This window comes from Acinonyx jubatus, chromosome E3 (genome assembly GCF_027475565.1).
Source record: "Acinonyx jubatus isolate Ajub_Pintada_27869175 chromosome E3, VMU_Ajub_asm_v1.0, whole genome shotgun sequence".
Taxonomy (NCBI): Eukaryota; Metazoa; Chordata; class Mammalia; order Carnivora; family Felidae; genus Acinonyx; species Acinonyx jubatus.
Window position 1 is genome coordinate 3836178 of NC_069398.1, and position 14761 is coordinate 3850938.

The 14761-nt window shown below is 45.9% G+C and overlaps 1 protein-coding gene and 1 non-coding gene across 2 annotated transcripts in view; one reads left to right on the top strand and one right to left on the bottom strand.

The window, feature by feature from the left end:
* GRIN2A (glutamate ionotropic receptor NMDA type subunit 2A) overlaps positions 1 to 14761 on the bottom strand; it is a 363632-nt gene that overhangs the window by 51949 nt on the left and 296922 nt on the right. Inside the window, exons 9-10 of the mRNA XM_027043273.2 lie at positions 10420 to 10545; positions 6766 to 6995 (exon numbers count right to left, since the gene is read on the bottom strand). Of these exons, the coding sequence (XP_026899074.1) occupies positions 6766 to 6995; positions 10420 to 10545 (356 nt within the window). The remainder of the gene's footprint in view (positions 1 to 6765; positions 6996 to 10419; positions 10546 to 14761) is intronic.
* On the top strand, positions 3067 to 3151 carry TRNAR-UCU (transfer RNA arginine (anticodon UCU)). Its single transcript has one exon. It is a non-coding gene; the product is annotated as a tRNA-Arg (tRNA).

A 14761-nucleotide genomic window follows, 5' to 3' on the forward strand; every position in this document is an offset into this window, starting at 1 on the left:
GTTCATCTGTCTTTTGTTTTAGAGGTGTCTCAGCCAAGAACCTGCAAGGGTAGAGGGAAAATTATGTTTCCTCCCCTACAGTAACTCTGTGTTTGCCATTTACTCATTCCCTAGTCGCTCATTCATGCATGGCCCACTTATTGGGGGCCTAATATATTCCAGGCATAATGGCAGCCTCCACGAACGTTTCTTGAGCTGGAACCATTAGCTTCTTGGGGATGCCCATATCTTGAATGGCTCTCAAGCCTCCATTAAGGTTGGCTGTCCATGCTCCACTTGTCTTCCCTGATTGACTGATATTGTGTTCATAAGTGCAGTGCCTGGGACAGCCCAGTGAGATTAGGAGTCAAGAGTACTAGGTCTGAGTCCCAGAAACAGAATTAAAATCTAGAGTCAGCAGAGGGCAATAGGTACAAGTGTGAGCTCAGGTTCAAAAGTTACAAAATCAGGTTCTATCATTTATGAACTATGAGACCCTAGATAAGTCACTTTATACTGCCTCCATTTATTTTCCAGATCAGTACTCCTCTTGTAGGGGTTAGTGGGGCATTCTAAAATTGTTAAAATTTGTCAAGTAATTAAAATAGTGCCTGCAACAGAATGAGCACTCAAAAATAGTTATTATTACTTTTCAATTTTATTATCAGCATGGACAAAAAAAAAAGTAACTTGGGCTTCATTTTTCCATGAAATAGGAAATTCTGGAACTATACAGTAATGATAATGACTGGCACTTTTTGAGGACTTGCTTAGGGCCAGCATTGTGCCAAGGACTTTACAGATGCTGGAGCATTTAATCTGCACAACGAATCTGCCAGGTAACAAATCTTAGAGGCTCCATTTTACAGATGGGGAAACTGAGCCTGAGGGAGGTTACATGACCTATTTAGGATCACACTGCTTGCAAGCAGCAGCCCAGAATTCCATCGCACCTATGCCTGACCTCAGGTTAAAGTCTGAACTCTGTCCTTCCACAAAGTCCGTCGCTAGTAACCACTCCTCTTTTAGAGGGAGGACCGTGCGACCCACAGAAGGGAAGGACGCCCAACAAACCCATGGCGGGACCAGGGCTAGGATCCAGAGGCATCTGAGACTTCTAGGTCAGCATGTCTTACACGCAGCTAAGAACTGCTGAAGAAGGCATCCAAGTTCACCCGAGCCAGACCAACCACAACCATCATTCTTCCTTCCAGACTCACACTTCATTTCACCATTAATTAAAATTTCCACTTGAAAATCGTGTCCCCTGAGTTAGGCAAGCCGCTGTGTAATAAGCAGCCACCGCTGCATTTGGGGGGAAGTGGCCATACATTGGCCAAATGAGATCTTCCTGCTGGGTGCCTTGCATTGGTAGAGTGTGTGCGTGTGTGTGTGTGTGTGGTGTGTGTGTCGTGTGTGTGTGTGTGTGTGTGCACATGAACAACAAAATGCTCTTTGCACTCCCTCTGGCGGGCAGTGCCTCAATTCATCACCAAAAGAGGAAGAGGCACCAGCCCCGCTCGTGGGCACGGCAGCCGCCTGCTCTGGGGACACAGGTAAGTACTCTGTATAAATCCAGGTGCTGTGTCAGCTGCTTCCAATCTCCAAAGGCATGGGAGATGGTCCACTTGACCAGATGTCATCCCCTTCACTCCCTGTCTGCAGCAGAGGGGCCACGTAGCTCTTTACAGGTTTGCTTTGGTCCCTACCTTGGGTTTGCACAGTGACAGAGGCAGATGTTCAGCCTCAGTGGTGAACTTCCACACTTCTCAGGCCTTAACTGTACCATCACCCCCACAAAGTTCAGCCCAGCACCGAGATCCAAAAACCTTTCCCACTAGAGTAAAGGCTGTCAAACTTAAAAAAAATTTTTTTTTATGTTCATTATGCTTATTTACTTTTGAGAGAGAGAGAGAAAGAGAGAGAGAGAGAAAAAGCAGGGGAGGAGCAGAGAGAGGAAGACACAGAATCTGAAGCAGGCTCCAGGCTCTGAGCTGTCAGCACAGAGCCTGATGTGGGGCTCAAACCCACAAACAGTGAGATCATGACCTGCGCTGAAGTTGGATGCTTAACCGACTGAGCCACCCAGGTGCCCCAAGGCTGTCAAACTTTTTACAGCATGACTCTCAAAACACACTCTATGGACTAGGACATTCTTCACGTATACCCTGTCCACACACACACACACGTGCCACTTCCCTGCACTCTTTCTACATGTGATCTATTCTGATGTCACTGAGATGTTCTATTTCTTTAATGGCCACAACCCTTACATTAATTTCAGGGCTCACTAAAAAGCTAGGACCTACAGTGTGAAAAACAGACCGTAGGCACACGAGGCAAGTGTGGGTCATCTCTTAAATCCCGGGGCCTCCCACTGAGGACATCGTCCATGTAGTTTTCAGAATTGATTTCTTGTGCAACTTTCTCCCAGAGAGTTCTGTGTCCAAAGAGAACAAAACAGATGTGGGCTGTAGCAGAGGAAAGGGTGGTACAGAGATGTCCATGGTCAGCAAGACCACAGAGCAATGTAATCACGATGCCGGGGGTGGAGGGAGTCAGAACTCCCTGGGGCTTCTCTCTCTGAAGACTATACTCCCTGGTCAAGTTCATTGCCTTCACTTGGTCTTAGGCTTAGACAGTTCAGCTCCTCATCTGCCCCTTAGGAATTGAGTCATTTGGGGCAGCTGCCTAAGTTCTCCAAGCCTCAGTTTCTCCATGTGTAAACTGGGGACCGATTTTGCAATTAATCATTTGGTCCTTCAAAGAATACGTGGCTTGATACACATTGCCTCATCACCTGCTGTCACCCAAAGTGACTTTAGCCAAATAATGGAGCCAGTTTCCTTCTAATCTGGAGAACAAAGGATTAGGAGGGTTATATTCTAAACTTTTCTCCCATCCAGTATGTGAACAAGTCTGGAAGTCATCCAAGGGGGCAAGACACGGCAAGCCCTTCAGGACAGAGCAAGTACAGATGCAGATCTGGGGAATAAAATGCTTAGGGTAAATGTGGCAATGGACCAGGACATTTCTTTATTCCTCTTACACATCCAAACTACACATTTATTAAAAATAACTAGGGGCGCCTGGGTGGCTCAGTTGGTTGAGCGTCTGACTTCTGCTCAGGTCATGTTCTTGCAGTTTGTGGGTTCGAGCCCCACGTCAGGTTCTGTGCTGACAGCTGGGAGCCTGGAGCCTGCTTCTGATTCTCCATCTCCCTCCCCACCACCATCTCTGCCCCTCCCACTTCCCCACCCTGCACTGAGCTCTCGCTCTCTCTCAAAAATAAATAAAGACTAAAAAAAAATTAAAAATATATCTGTCTTCTGTGACTACAGATAAGGGTCACTGGCACGTGGAGCTGTATTTCGAGTATGGTCTGCAACTGCTGGTGACGCCCCACGAGCTTCTGGAGGTCAGCATCAACCGACTGCGGCCCTTAGAAGGGAGGAGAGGCTCAGAGGCCTCTGTGCAGCCGGTGCCCACCCAGCAGCAGAACCGCAGCACTCGGGACAGCACAACTCCACGGGACACATTCGTGGGCTCTGCTACTGAGGCAGGCTCCTGAATTCCCCCCATTGTCACAAGAGGCCAGCTGGTGCAGCGATGCTCCCAGCCCCCAGAGGTGCGGAACAGCTCATGAGGCAGCGAGGCTGAGGAGGAGGAGGAGGAGGAGGAGGAGGAGGAGGAGGAGGAGGCGGCGGAGGAGGAGGAGGAGGAGGCGGCGGAGGCTGGAAGGAGGAAGTAGCAGTTCTAACAGGACAAACTACCAAGTGCCGGGCACAGTGTGAGGATTATTGCTAATACTCATATTAACCTTGCCAGAAAGGTATTAATACCCGCCCCCACTCCTATTAGGTAATTAAGCCTTGGGGATACTGACATACCGAAGGCCATACAACCATTTTATGGCAAGGTTGAGGGTTGGAACGCAGGTTCATTTGACCCCAAACCTGGCGTTGCTCTCGCCACTACATTCACCTTGGAGCTCCCCCACCCTTTTTGGGAAGCTTCCCCATCAACATTTCAACTTTTCTTTAGTATTTCCTAGGGGAACATCTACCTATGAACCTGCCTATTTAGAACCGAAGCCCGAGCTCATCTGAGTGCGCCACGGGCTTCAACGGTGCTTTTCCCAGCAAGCACTAAGACTGCAAAATGCTTTAAAAGCATCATAAACCTGAGTTGTTACACAGGTAATCATGATTTAAAAAAAAAAAAGAAAAAAAAGGAAAAAAAAAACCTGAGTGTGTACAGTATTAAAATAAATTGATTCCATATAGATTTTTTTATTTTGTAAACTTTCTCGGTGTATCTGCTATTACTCTTCTGGGAGCATTTAGCTTATTTACTCCAAGAATTTTGCTGTTTATCTAATTGTAGCAAACATTTAATTAAACGAACTATCTGCGTGCCACTAATGCTCTGAGCTTGGGAGCTGAGCTGTGTCCCATGAGGATGTGGTATCTGTTACGAGGTGTCTCAAAGCCAGAGAAGGTCAGTCAAATTATTAGTGGTTCTAATTAGTTTTCCCACAAGCAGCCATGTTATTTAGACCCAAAACTACGTAGCAAGGGATTTTTTTTTCTCACCCTTGCCTTTGAAAAGAGCAACAAAAAGCAAAATAGGCTGCGAACTACTTTCCTGAAAAATCCTGGTTCCCAATGCTTCTGCTGTACCTCAACCTGCCTCTTCAAGGAACCGTATTTTCGTTCCCCTGATGTGACGGGAGGCACGAACCAGTGCCGGTGGCCGTGGGGGATTCTATGGACTACAAGGCACATTCAGGACTGCTGTCTGCCTCTCTCGCTACAATCTCTTCTCCTAAACGTCAGGGAGGAACGAGGAGGCACGGCCAGGTTCCGTGACTATGAAAGCATGGAGTAAATCGCACCTCTGAGTTTGCCCTGCCCAGAAGCAAAGGAACGGCTGGGGTTTTGTGCTCCCACACTGGTTAGCTGTTGTTGAGAGGTAACCGAAGGGATTGGGGGAACTTAACCTTTCCAGAAGTTTACCGTTCTAGTGCCCCAAGGTGATCCTCCTGTGAAGATCCCCCTTATGAGCCTTTGTCAGCAAAAGTGGGATGGGTACACGGAGCTGGAAGACGGATTCCAGGAGACCCAGGTGAGATGCCTACAGTGTCCTACACAGCATGCATTTGTCACCCAACAAACATATCCTGAGCACCTGCTAAGTGCCAGAGAACTCTCTCCTAAGCATTCCCCTGATAGCCCCTCCAGCCACGTCAACGTTAATCTCACAGGTTTTAGCTCCTTGATAATACTTGTTCCTGCCCGGAATTTTGTTCCCCGTTTACATTCATGCGTGTGTTGTTTATTTCTCTCTACTAGAACTGAAGTATCGTGGGAGTATGAGCGCAAGCTGCCAAGTTCGCCACAGTGGCTGGGAACACCCCTCCCAAGAGGTGACATTTTCCCTAAAAGACCTGAAAGTCAAGGAGGAGCCAGCCATGGATGATGGGGAAGAACATTCAAGGCAGAGGGCCGAGCAAGTGCAAGGGCACTGTGGTGGAAATCTGCTTGCGGTACTGAGGGCACAGGGAGGGGGGCTGTGCGAGCAAGAGGGAGGGAACACTTGAGGGGTGCACCAGATAAATAGAGGGCTCTGTCGCCATGGTAGAGTGGCATTTACTCCAGCCACAGTGGGAAGCGTTCAGAGAGAGGCCAACCACTCACCCCTGCCACTCATCATCTTTCTGATGACAGGCCTTCTCTCTACCTCTTTCAACCACGGCATATGTCACAGATAAGCTGTTAGGGCCTTTCATGGTTGATTTTCTATTCAGCAGTTTGTTGACGAATGCCAAAAGAATACATGTAGACTTAAGTCAGCAAGACATGCTGGTGAGATTTTATGAAGAGAGACAATTATCCATGTACGCGAGACAGAAAATCTTTGTGAGGCAGCAGTCCCCACACTGCTGAGCTTAGCAAGTCAGGATTTGCTTCCCGAACCTAAAATTTCAACGGAAGGCTGCACCCGGTTTACCTCTTTTCTTCCTCTGGGTGCCTTTCTGAACAGCCACTCCCACCCCGCCTCCCTTGTGACAGACATTCTAGCAGAGACTGGAGACAGCAGGTGTGACATTGGAAGCACGGCCCCGCCCCGAGAGGGAGGGCTGGAGAGGTGTCTGAGTAAAAAGGAGCCGGTGGCGAATGAAAAGCCTCTCTGCTCCTTTTGTGCCCTTGAGGAAATTTCAGGTGAGTCAGGAATGCAGACGGTGGGGCTGGCCGGCTACACGGGTACAAAGGCGCTGTTAGTTTGTCTCTGGGCAGGCCTTAGAGACGACTTTCTTTCGTGTCAGAGATGAGAAATCCAGGCGTGGGGCACATTAGAGACTCAACCAATGCCAGAGAACGGGGACGTCGCTACAGGCTCAGAGCACCCCACTTCCACCCCGCCCAAGTTTCTCCTTGTCCAGGCTCGTGGGTCTCCTCCAACACCACGCGCTCTCTTACAGGGAGAACCCCAGCCTGAGCTGGAACACAGTGCCACCGTCATCGTTCTCTAAATATGACAGATGACCGTTTGGGGAAACGGTGCTTCCAAATTAGACCCGGAATCTTTTAGATCTGGGAGGGCTAAGCCTCAGGTTCTGTTTCTAAAATTTTTAGAAAGATGCCAATTCAAGTTAAAAGAAAAAAAAAAAAACCCAACCCTCTGGCTTTGTGCTTTAGAGTTGATGGGTTTGGATGGGCCCTTCTGAGAAGAGAGCATTTAAGATCAGCCCCTCGGGCAGTGAGGGAAGTAAGGTGACCTTACCTTTTTGTCACTGAGTCCGGTCACTTGGTCCACAAACTCCTCCTGGATCATGAAAGCGGCCAGGTTGGCCGTGTAGCTGGCCAGGAAGATGACGGCGAAGAAGGCCCACACGGACACCATGATCTTGCTGGTGGTACCTTTGGGGTTCTGGACGGGCACGGAGTTGTTGAACACCAGGCCCCAGAGGAGCCATATAGCTTTTCCAATCGTGAAAGAAGGCCCATGGGGTGCTGCGAATAACAGGAAGGACATTCTCAGAACTTTCTCGAAAGGGCAATGCGGCGGCTGCCAGCAATCCTGCCAGGTGCCGGAAGATGGGACCGTCTCACAGTGGTACTTCATTGTCCCAGAACCACAGCCACCACACTCCCTGCATCTTTAAAAATGAGCATTTCCCCCACATTTCTATCTAGGTGGATTTTTTTTTTTTGCCACATTTCTTAAAAGAAGGCAAAATAAATAATAAAAAAAAAAGGGAGAAAGGAAAAGAAAATGGGTCTGCAAAATGTGGTTTTAAATTTGGATTCGATTTCCATCTGGGGGAGCCAATCTCCTTAATCAGCCTAGCGAGGCTTGCAGAAATGCATGTGTGGGGTCGCTTCAGTTCTCACAGGCCGTGCTACCCGTAAGAGCCACGCGGTCCAGTGGGACTGACGTGTGGCAGTCTAATCCAGTTGTCCCTCGCAACTGCTCCTGTTCAAACTCAGACGTAAAGTGTGCACAATATAGGAATTAAACCCAACTTTTCAGTTGTCTGCAATTGGAGACATCAAGGAACCCGAATAACAGCTGAATTCTCCCACCAGTTCACAGATGAAAGACATTTGGTTGCAGGTCACGGAAAATGCACCAGTTCACAGATGAAAGACATTTGGTTGCAGGTCACGGAAAATGAACTCTGATATCACAGCACTTTTTCTTCCTCGGTGTATCCCCGCAACAGCTACGTGTCCCTTTTAAGACTCTTAAATGTTCTTTGTAGCAATCTTCACTAAAGAGGCAGAACAACATGGCACAATATATTGGGGGTGGGGGTGGGATCTGCGGGCTGTAAAATACAAGCCTTTCGGCTTTCATGTCTGTTTTGCACAAGGGGGAAAAAAATCAATTTATGCCCTCATTTCACGGGAAAAAGGACTTCCTTTAACAGAAGGTTAATTTTTATGTCATTTAAGTAAATGAAGATATGAAAAAATGATCTACTCAGACTTCGGTTGGCAACAGCAGCAGAGTGGGCAATAAATAAAGTAGCAGAAGTGAATCATTGACGGGTGGTATGAAGTTCTGGGCAGGGAGCCTGGGAGAAGCAAGCTTTCTGCACACTGGAGGCCAAACCCAGGCTGCAGCAATATTTATAATAACCCTATACAGCACATCAAAGGGAAGGCAATTAATTTTGTTATTCTCAATCTCAAGCGCTTCTGTTTCTCTTTGCCTAGTTTTATAATCTTCTGGACTTATTCCCAAGATGCCAAGAACTCTTAGGAAAAAAAATAATAATTAGAGTCAATCCAGTTAACTTCATGAACTACTTAATTTTATTAGGGAATGAGGCTGACCAGAAGTGATGGCTATTTGGGAATCAGAAATAGGCAGCTGCAGGGGTTCTGTCCAAGACTTTTGTGAACTTCTGATTCATGAATACTATTACTGAGCCGGACATAAAACCTTCCCCATAACGTGCCGGGAAATGTAACAGAAAGCCATTTTGCACAAAGAAACCTGTAGCTGTCATGTCTGGAGTTTCCACAAGCAGATGAGCAGGAAACAAAAAGCCTCGAGGCAACGGAAGGGCTGGGGAGTTTGCTTGCTCAATTCCTTGCTTTACAATAGTCTTCCAAGTGTGAGCTTTGGCCAGAGAAGGAGTTGTTGCATGTGATGGCCTCTGGATTGTTTTTTTTGTCTTGAAAGATATATACCTGATTTATCCACTAATCTCCAGCCAAGTCCAAACCACTGTAATCCTTTCTCTCAGAAAACTAGCACCTTCCTTCCACTCCTGCCTGCCCTTCTCATTATCCCAAGAGAGCAGCCCCGTGATCCTCCTACGCTGTACATGTTCGTCCCGCCTTTCCCGCCATCTTGTATCACTGTCCACCGCTCTCACTCACGTCTTTTCTGTTTCATCCAGATTGATTCACTGTCAAGGTCTTTCTTTGTATTTGCCGTTCCATCTGCACAAAATGCTTGTCCCTCCATTTTTCACATGACTTCTCACTCCTTCGGGTCCTCAGCTCCAATGTCCTGTCTTCCGGAAGTTCTTCCCTGCTTGGCCATCTTATCTAAAGCAGTGCCCCCACCCGTCACCTCACTTTGTCTTTTACTCCCCTTCTCTTGACACTTATTACCATCTGTGATTATTAATGTTACGTGTTCATGTGTTATCTTCACAAGTAAGTTCTCAGCTCCCCGGCAGGGGGAGGGGGGAAATCAGGAAGTCTCCACCCAGATTATCATGTTGTCCCTCTGTGCTAGCACAGGGCCTGGGACATAGTACCTCCTCAAGAAATACTCGTCAGAGAAATGCATGAATTCACAAAACAGCACAAACTTGGATTCTACAAATGTAACTACAGACTCCACTCTGGTGCGATCACTCCCAGAAAACCCTCCCAGACCCCACTCTGTTGGAACCTCTGTACTGGTTACTTACATTGCCCTTTTAGTGGAGGCTGGTGATTCTCCCATTTAAAACAAAAGTTGTGATTACTTATGGCATTTTCACTATGTTAGCTTGACTGGAGATGGTTCATGTAGTTACCATCACTCTTCAGTGGTTAAGAAGTGGGAGGATTTCAAGAAAACTAAGTTCCTAGCAGATTCCCATGACCTGCTGACTGTTTCCAATAGTGAATCTTCCGGATAAGAATATGTGGCAAGTTGAAGCACCCTGATGTTGAATGGCTGTATGCCTACTGTCTTCCACCAACCTAAGTCATTTTTCAGGAAAGGGATTTGGTCCAAGCAGCCTTCCCGAGGCCATCCACTTAGAACGTGCTGTGCACTGAGGAAGAGTCACTCAGAGTGATGTAATGTATTTATGTCTCTAACATGAATATTGGTTTGCACAGGGGCCTCTTAATAAGTTATAGCCAATGAATGTCTCCCAGTGCGATTTTCTATCTACTGATGGCAGCTTTATCAAGTACAATGCACTAAGGTCAGGCACTATCAAGAGGAAAATGTAATTCTTTGGGGGAAAATACCACTTTATAACTATTTTTACCGTCAAATGAATTCAAGTGTGATTCAGTAGTCTGGAGAATGTTCTTAAACTAGTATCTATAAAAGCCATTTCCTCTGCCTGGACTGAAGTCGAGACTCAAAACAACCTGAACATTTCTTCTGACACAGATTTTAAATGTTAATTGCCAGAAAAACTTCTTCAAATCTGCTTTCTCAACAAATCGCCAGTGGTTTCCACCTAACGGTGACAGACTGCCACAGGATAACACAATTAAAAGTGTTCCGTTTTGTTTGATCCCCTCTTTAGTTGAAGCAAATAACCTGCAGAGTGTACAGGGTTACCAGTAGCATCGGTGACCTGGCACCGTTCATGGAACCCAAGAGCAAGCCCACACAGGAGGATGTGCTCTCCACCTGAAATCTTTGTCGAAAGTCAATGAAACAGGGTCAGTGTGAGGGAGGTCTCACCTTTCCCTTTGGCTAAGCTCCTGTTGTATCCAACGGGACTGAAGTACTCGAAGACGAAAACAGCTATGGCGGACACGATAAGCAGCATCACAAACATCATCACCCACACGGAGGCGCTGAACGGTTCTGCGGATGAACAGGCCAGAGGAGTGGAACATGGTCAGTTTGCGGATCCTCACAACCAGGGCCAGCAGGAAGCCCAGAGGTCTGTTGGCAGGCTCACCCCTCCCTCACGAGCATCTGATCATTCAAAAGAAGCTATGAATCCCTGTCGGTTCATACGTCTCCACCATTCTTCATGCTGCAGAACATTTGAGGCATTTTACAAGACTGTACATAACAGGGTAAAAATAGAGAAGAGCATAGGACACCGTCCAAATCGGGTCAAGGAAAGTAAAAACAAATGGGAAAAAGAAAGCAAATAGAGAGTCCGTCGGGTCTGATATGATTATAGCATCATCCTGGGGACCAATGCTATGGGGAAGCAAGACCCGGCCCAAAGAGTCAATTCTAAGGCTTCTGCTGACCAGCATGGGTTTTATTCTTATTTTCACTTGGATTCTTACATGCTGGAGGGACGATGTGTGGGGAATTCCAGAAGGAAAGGGCACACTATAACCTGGTAGAAAAGGATTGTAAAATCAGGGGGCTGACAGCAATCAATATTGGAAGGTCAACGTCTGCCACCACTGCTCGGACTACCACACTCTCCTCTCTGCCGTCTGCTCCAGACAGATGAGATCTCTACAATTTTAAAATCTTGTTGATGCTGTAAATGGGCTTGAATGCATTTGAAAAGTCAACTGAGGATATCATATTCGCATGGTAATTGGGTGAAAAAAGCATTGCTCAAAGAAGAGAGACAATGAAGGAGTATTTGGAGAGATGGTAATTTCCCCTAAAAGTAGTTTACATCAGCTCATTTTCATATGGATATCTCAGAAGGGCAGGCCAAGTCACAAGGTTCTAAATCTTAGAATGCTCTAGAAAGTTAAGAGATTTTATGTAAAATAAATTAACGCTTATATTCAGTCTGATTGAGGATATGAAAATGGGCTGAATGGAGCCATTGTATTCACACAGGTCACAGATTTGCTAGATAATCAACACAGACAAAAATTTTGGAAAATGAACATATCTCCACCTGAATGCATCATTGGGAAGAAACTGCCCTTGGGTACCAATAAAGTTATAATCCTTTTCATCACAAGCAAACATTTTCTGAGGGTAAAATATAAGAAGCCCAATAACACCCTGAATAGTAGGCATTTTATTATTTTTAAATTGTTTTTCTGATGAAGCTGGTAATAATCATAAAGAACGAGGCTGGTAGCAAGCCACCCTATCATTAAAGCCTGTGACTACCTAACACAGCTAGGGGTCATCATAAATTCCAGTGTAATGAGCTTACTATATAACAAGAAACGAATACGTCCGAAGCTTTAACTACATTGGATAATTTAAAAACTGGCAGGAATGCTTTGCAATGCAGTTTCCATGGTGCAGATATGTTAAAAAGGATCAGGTACCAGCACAGGCTACTTAGGTTAAATAACACATGGTGAGTTGGAAGAAATCAATGAGGTTGCAACCATGATATATCTTAGCTGAAATTAGCTTGGGTAATAACAATATTATATTCCTGAAATCATTGCAATTGGGTATTGAGGTGTGCCCAAAAGGGAGAAGAAATAAAGAAATAATTAGGAGATTAAACACACTCAATATTCAAGAAGAGAAATGGTGAACTAATTCTCCAAGCTGGGTATGTTAATGGCATGGTGCATCTGACGGGAGGAGGGTCACCACGATGAGTAAAAGAGCACAATCATGGAAAGCAGTTGATGGTGTGTGAAGTTTGCTGTGCACACACACACAGTACATCCAGTGGAAGCACTATGTGATTCCGCGGGGAAAGCCAGAACCAACAGTGGCAATGGCGGTAGCGGTGTGCTGTTCGTGGTCCTGAAAAAGGTGTCCTGGTTTCAAACATGCACATTTATTCATCGGATAACTTCACTGCCAGTGCAGGTGGCAGTAACATGATACAACATATTAGGGGCCATCCTTACTGAATACTTCACGCACATGGCTTCATTTGGCAGTTGATGCATCCTAATGCTGACACTAACTGTTCCAAAAGTAAGGTGGAGGCCTGATCAAGCAACTGATCCCAGACGTTTCCCCACTTGGAAGTGACACCTGCCCCTTGGCTCGTGAGCATGGCAGAGAGATAAAAGGATCCTGCTATAGTGTTCTGGTTTTTAAAAAGTTTTTTTTAATGTTTATTAAAAAAATTTTTTTAAATGTTTGTTTATTTTTGAGATGGAGAGAGACAGAGCATGAGTAGGGGAGGGACAGATAGCGAGGGAGACACAGAAGCAGAAGCAGGCTCCAGGCTCTGAGCTGTCAGCACAGAGCCCGACGTGGGGCTTGAACCCACAAACCGCGAGGTCATGACCTGAGCTGAAGTAGGCTGCTTAACCGACTGAGCCACCTAGGTGCCCCCAGTGTTCTGGTTTTGATAAGTTAGGTGCCTATGAAGTGCCCTTAAGGATTGCTGTTAACACACCACCGCCACCACCACCACCACCACACAGAAAAGCACTGGAATAATGGTGAAGCACCATCTATAGTGTCTAAGGAATGACCCAGAAACATTTGGGATAGCTCTGGATTACATCCTCGACTGGCTTAAAACAGATTCAACATTTGTCCATGAAGGGGCTTCCATCTAGGAGGCTCCAGATCAGCATTTCTTTGGCTCAAACAATCCAACCTGCTTGGAAAGTCTTTGGAAGTAAATGAATGAAAATACTGCACCAGGCGCCACCTCTGTCCTTGAAGAGTGGCTGGTTACGTTTGCACACAAAGCCTGGGAGGCTTTACCTGCAAGCGTTTCCGACGTGAGTTAATGGAGTTAGTGGAGAGAGGACAGGAAGTAATGAAGAGCAGTGCAATCAGATTTTGAATGTTTGGGCTCTTCCAGAAGACTGAGCCAGTGAATGGAAAAATGTAGCTTAGCATGGCTCATTATGACTTTCAAAACCTGCAGATAATGGCCGTAAATAAGGGGGTGCACAGTGAATCGAACAGGGATGTAATTTAGTGACTAGAAAACATATTAAGCCTACTGTGTAAAAACTGCTTTGAAAATAGTTTCCTCTGGCTGCAATTTATTTTACTTTATTTTTAAAGATACAGGAGGAAGAATAAGGGGGGGCAGGTAAGGAGGCTTGGCTAAACTTAGCAAAAATGCTTGACTTTTTATGGAAATGTTCAACTAATGCAGGTAAGATAAAAATCTAGGTGAAACTGGGTTGAGGCCAGATTTGATATCAGCAACACATTTTTTTTTTTTTTATGAGGCAAGCCAGTTGTTGGCATTTTTTTCTTCTCTGATTGAATTGGAAAAAACGTTCTCTCACTATGGAGGTATGTCAACAACTTGTGAAAGGGAACACATGTCTTTCCATTCTTTCCATGAACTCACTTCCTCCAACCTTTTCTTAACCCCCAGGGCCAAAGAGCTCTGTTACAGAGTCTGCCAGGTAATGGGAAATGGTGACAAGCAGTGGCTTGTGCATGAGGGTCTCCCGATCATCGTTAAGATTCTGCCCGTGTCATCTCTATTGGGCGGCTGCATTTCTCCTGGTGTAGTGAAGCTCTGTTGTTAAGATATGGGTCCATTATCCATATCAGACAAAGGCACAAAAGGAACATAATGAGGTGTGTGTGTGTCAAGGTCCATGTTACTCCAACAAAGGTAGGAGAATGGAAGCAAGGAGTGCAAAATCAAATCCAGGGAGTGGTAAGGATTTCAACAGCTTAAATGGATTATCAGAAACGAAAATGGCAAATCCATAGGTCTCTGTGAGTGAGGCGGCACCCAAAATCCTAGCCAATGTTCCACTGAAGGGAATGAAACACAGACGGTTTCACCGGATGCGCCATGACATATAAAAGAAGATGGTGGACAAGTAAGACTATGGGCTTGGAGCCAGTGTCCACAGACTGGCTCTCGTCTGCAAGTTTTAGCTCTCTACCAGACAAGGGTGTGTGTGTGTGTGTGTGTGTGTGTGTGTGTGTGTGTGTGTCTATCTGGAAAAATGTAACAAATTTCAGTGACTTTAATTAGTTCCCTCTGTCATGCAGTTTGCTTTTGGGGTCAATGTTCAATTTCATCTTCCCAAATCTGGGACAAACCCACTGATGGGGGTGCCAAGGAAAAGGGAATTTAAATCCCACCATCTTCAAGATAGCTACTGTCAAAAACCACTGATGGTAAGCAAACAGTCCACACAATACCATCCTTTAAAGAAAAAAAAAATAACACTTGGCT